The sequence below is a fragment of the Cibotium barometz genome, chromosome 35, assembly GCF_041138505.1.
Source record: "Cibotium barometz isolate CiBa-2024 chromosome 35, ASM4113850v1, whole genome shotgun sequence".
NCBI lineage: Eukaryota > Viridiplantae > Streptophyta > Polypodiopsida > Cyatheales > Cibotiaceae > Cibotium > Cibotium barometz.
The window spans coordinates 41,709,996-41,715,449 of NC_141080.1; the positions used below are offsets into that span (position 1 = coordinate 41,709,996).

A 5,454-nucleotide genomic window follows, 5' to 3' on the forward strand; every position below is an offset into this window, starting at 1 on the left:
TGTATTGGCTTTCAATTAATGTCCCAAACACGATGATAGGACACATACTGAATGCCAACACTCCAGTAATTGTGTGGTAGAATTTGGTACAGATGTTCTAGACCAACACAAAGGTAAGGAAATTGCAGCTAAAGTAAGAGCTGCATATTATGGAAAAGAAAAGCATGTCTATCAATGAGTATGCTTTAAAGATCAAGGGAATTGTTGAATCTCTTGGGTCCATCAATGTATCGGTGTGGAAGATGCTGATTTGGTAAGTGTGGGGGATTTTTTTTTGCGAGCTTTTTTTGCCGAGCTTTTTGGAGCAATGAACAAGGAGTCCGAGCTTTGCAAAGGACCATGAACTTACTATGAGCTTTGTAAAGGACCAAGAACTTACTTACATATAAATAACAAGCTTTGAAAGATCAACAATATAAATTTCAATCTTTTGATCCACATCATACTTATTGATATAATTACATATATTCATATATGTAACTAAATTCATGCACCTCATACATATACACATACAAAATATACATATACATACATACATGCAAGAGCTACCTACATACATACTAACATATATACATACATACATACATACATACTTTCTTACTTACTTAAAGGAAAAAAAACAATCCTTTAAAGATAAAAAATATATATGCAAGAGCTACCTACATACATACTAACATATATACATACATACATACATACATACTTTCTTACTTACTTAAAGGAAAAAAAACAATCCTTTAAAGATAAAAAATATATATATCGATCTGTAAAGTTCCAAACCATGAAAATCTCGATTACAAAGTCTTTGATCCACATCATACTTATTGATATAATTATATATATACATATATCTACCAAAATTCATACACCTCATATATATACATATACATACATACATATATACAAGAGCCACCTACGCAGCACTAACATATATACATACATTCCATACATACATACTTTCTTACTTAAATATAAAACACAATCTTTTAAAGATCAAAAATGTATATATCGATCTTTAAACTTCCAAACCATGACAATCTCGAATACAAAGTCTTTTGATCCACAAATTATAGCATTCTAATTATAGCATTCTTCTACATGTCATCCCGACCTAATGAGAAATCTCCCAGACATGCTTTGGCTACCTCCATGTCATTCTCTATCCCCATATAGTGCCTTTTTAACTCTTGGCATGCACGTCCCAAGCCTCCACATCCCGCAAAAACGTCCAAGACACTATCTCCTTCACTTGAGAAGGTCTCCACCAGCCACCTACAATGAAATACAATCATAAACGTGCATCTAAGTATTTTGAAAAAGTAGCTATGAAAATGACCAGAATGAAAATTGTCTCACCTAAAGAACATAGGAGATCTTTCTGCACCACCTCGAATGTAGCGCTCCAAGACCATTGTGCGTTGGAATGGATGCTTCTTATTCTTCTCAAAAATGAAATTTCGTTGAGCGTTGAATAACTTCTTTGAAACATTTTGCCCAGCCTCACGATCAATAATAGGGACATGGCAATTTACTCGATAGAACATACTAAGCGCCAATGTATCCACCTACCATAACGAGAAAACATTATGTTTGGATATCCATACCACATAACATGTATACACAAAGGGAAATATTTTAGAGATTATGACTTACCCGTTCTCCATTGTCATACAAATAACTTGATTCCACATGAACAGACATTGTTCGATGCATGACCAATCCAACTTTCTTTCCCATGGAATATATTTTAGGAAGTTGATCCATTAGACTCAAACACACAAACCAACCCTCATCAGCCACAAACAAACCAACCCTCATCAGCCACAAACAAACCAACAAAACTGAGTGTGGCACGTATCAATGATGAAGAAACTTGATTCCATGAGGGACACCCATCTGTATCTACATCAACAACTTGTAAACCTGTAGGAAAGTCAGCCCATACGAGGCGAGCCACTGTATCTGAGGGAGCACCTCTATGAGATAGAGCCTTGGGAATCTTCATCAAGAATTCTTCCACACTACATAAAAGATTTATGATGTTTGGTTTTGGTAAGTACAACTTGGAAAACTAATTATATGGTGAAATTATTCTTTTTACCTATCTGAGCCCTCCGAAAGAGTGTGGATGTCTACCAGCAATATGTGTGAAAAACATCTCTCACCTGCAAGTAAACAAGACAAAAAATGAGATGCATTTCGAAAGCACACACTTCTCAAAATAAATTTGCAATGGAAAGTACTCTTACTAGTCATGTCCATGATGTCACGTTGTCCTGACACCTCCCCCTCTTGAAGATGCTCTGGAGGGTCTCTCTCTTGATTTTCATTTGTGGGGTCTCCCTCTTGAACATCATGCATAATGTCAAGACGTCTCTTTGTTCGCCTCTCACGTTGCACTTGAGATGATGTAGATGTATGCTCTTGGTGTGATTGTGGCACTCGTGACAGTGGTGTGGATGGTTTTGGGGCCACGCACAAGGATCCAACTACTGGAGACTGGGTCAAGATTGTTGGCTGTGGGGAAGGTATTCTAGAGTCTTCTTGAGTTGGGGGCTCTCTTTCAAGCTCAGATTGGCAATTCTTAAATTCTTCAAGAAATAGATCAAGATAATTAGTAAAAAGGTAAAAATCCCCATACCTTTTTGTATATGTATATGTATGTAGATGTATATGTATCTATGTATATGTATATGTACATGTATGTGTATGTGTATATGCATATGTATATGTATATGTATGTAGGTATGTATCTATGTATATGTATGTAGGCATGTGTCTATGTATATGTATGTGTATGTATATGTATGTAGGTATATGTATCTATTTATATGTATATGTATGTAGGTATGTATATATCAAAACTTAACAATGTTTCTTTAAAATCTAACATGCCAATTCTTAAATGTAACATGAACTTTGTATGTATGTAGGAATTTAGTGTATGTATGTAGGTATGTATTTATGTATGCATATGTATATATACATATGTATATATACATATGTATATACATATGTATTTATGTATGCATATGTATATATACATATGTATATACATATGTATTTGTATATGTATATATCTGTATGTATATGTATCTAATATGTATATGCATATGGATAGTTTACATATGTATAGGTAGGAAGGTTTACATAAACATATACATTTACATTTACATGCATATAATTTAGTAGAAATCAAAAAAGTACCTTTTTCTAGGAGCTCCTCACTTGGAGGCACATGATTTAGAGGATAGTCCAACCACCAAGGACATCTCTTAAATTCCCAATCAGAAACCCCTCTCTCAACCCATTCCTTTGGATACATTGTTTCCGAGGAATTTGGATCTACCCATTCTTTGATTGCTTCCGTCTCTTCGTCCATTAGACCTTGGCCAATGAGTAGCTGCACCCACCTACATGTCCAAAATAAAACAAACAGTACTAAAATATTTTTTTAAAAGCGTATATGTATTTTCTACAAAAATGTAATGGCATTGGAAGATATATACCTATAGACAACCCTCTTTGCGGCATTCTCCACCTCAGGTTGCTTTTGGCCTTCCTTTACTTTTCCAATCTTTGCCCACACCTCATGGAAGGCCCATGGTATGTGTTTCAATCGCTCCTCTTGCACCCATTGCATAAATGGTGGGATGTAGATAACATCATCATATACCAATAAACCCTCCAAAATAGAGTCTGCCTCCCCTATTAGCTCTTCCCAATACAACTCTTTCTTCATATGCAGCAACGTCTTTTTGTTATCCCCAAACATCTCTGAAATTACCTTGTCCTTTGCCCTCCCGGTCATAAGCATTTGAAGCAATTCCGTCTTCCTATTTCAGCATCATACCAAACCCATAAGAGATTAGATATTAAGGTTAGTTTATGTTAAGGGAGGTTTATTGACATGTGACATACCTTTGAGTTGAAATCCGAGATATGGCGACTGTGTAGAGCTTTTCTTTGGTCAGAGCAACCAATCCCTTCTTGGACCAATCGTAGTTATATACGAGTTGAAAGAATGCATCACCATTGGATGGGTTTGCAATTATGAGCATCTTGTACGCTCTATCTCGAAATGTTTGCTCTACACCACGTCTGGCTTTCTCACATTTTGTCTCATATTCTTGCAACCCCATGGCATGTCTATCAATGCATGATATAGCTTGCTTCACCGCATTTTCAAACGGTGTCTACGTATAACGAAAAGGACTCATTATCACTCACACGATTAAAAAACATTGATAATCCGTTTATTAATAATATTGGAAAATGCAAACACTACCTTCCACACAAGCTGTGCCAAGATTGTAGCTGGAGCATTGTACCATTGCTCTCCACTTCGTCGCTCCAAACTAAGCTCCATTAAAGCCCACCTCCTTACGTCTTCACCTAGGTAGTCCAATATGGATGATTTGTCCGCCATTCCAAATCGTTGAAACATGAAGATCTCATGTGACAATGTGGGTGTCACACTAGTGCGCACCAATCTGTGTTGTAAAGAGTCACAATGAGCTAAGAACTTAACTATGACTTCACAATGTCCATAATTAAGTAGAGAGAGATCACTTACTCATTTTGAGATCGCAAAGCCAATAGCAATTCTCCTTCTTGCTTCTTGTCCACAACCAAAAATTGACATTTGACCCGCACATGGCGTGAGGGGCTATGAGACCAAGCTAGAGAAAGCAAAATAAAGATATTACAATATATTACTTTTAATGTTGCATAAAATCACTCTATGACATTCAAAAGAACATACCTTCGCACACTCGAGACATCCATGCCTTCACACGATGATTGCCATCCCATACAAGAAACTTCTTACCACTGAGATCCTCCCACTCAGTTCCTCTGATTTCATCCTCAAATCTGTCATGTTGTACCACCCAGTTTGGTCCCCATTCTTGCAAGTCTATTTGTGTGACCGCGAAATACATAGAGCTTCCTGGACGTGTAAGTGAAACTAAAAAAGGAGGAGATGCTTCGACATAACCATGGCAGTCAAAAGAATCACGAAACACCTCAAGCTGGGTAGAAACTGTACGGATGGATTCTTTTGGAATCAGCCTGCATAAAGGGACCAATGGGGTAGAGGAATTGCGTTGCACAAAAAACTTAGTGAATACATCACCAAGCAATCCCAATTCAATAGTAGATTTTCCAAGAAGCCTTCTATGGGTCTCCCCTTGACCAGTACTAGATTCAGGAATCTCCGTGTGAGTTGGAGGAGGTGAGCTCATTTCGTTCTCCAACACAAGCACTTCTTCCTCATGACCAAGAGAAATATGCGCTTCTGTTTCCTCTCTAACAGGAGATACATGTGAGGACAAAGGTGTCCGTGATTGAGCTTCCTCGCTAAGAGTCAAACAAACACGCCCAGATCTTAGTGAGCATCCGCTGTTGTCTGTAAGAAACACACACCAAGCCCAAGTAAGCATATCTAAAACA

At 37.2% G+C, this 5,454-nt stretch overlaps 1 protein-coding gene across 1 annotated transcript; it reads right to left on the reverse strand.

The window, feature by feature from the left end:
• Nucleotides 1–1,359: 1,359 nt before the first annotated feature.
• Nucleotides 1,360–4,644, reverse strand: LOC147618457 (uncharacterized). The gene is made up of 9 exons (XM_086775252.1): nucleotides 4,577–4,644; nucleotides 4,289–4,493; nucleotides 3,922–4,196; nucleotides 3,510–3,836; nucleotides 3,208–3,413; nucleotides 2,250–2,591; nucleotides 2,102–2,165; nucleotides 1,654–2,021; nucleotides 1,360–1,565 (listed from the first exon to the last, which is right to left on the reverse strand). Exons 2-8 carry the CDS (start codon nucleotides 4,445–4,447, stop codon nucleotides 1,793–1,795), a joined length of 1,602 nt encoding a protein of 533 aa, XP_086631378.1. The 5' UTR covers nucleotides 4,448–4,493; nucleotides 4,577–4,644; the 3' UTR covers nucleotides 1,360–1,565; nucleotides 1,654–1,792.
• Between the last annotated feature and the right edge of the window lie 810 nt (nucleotides 4,645–5,454).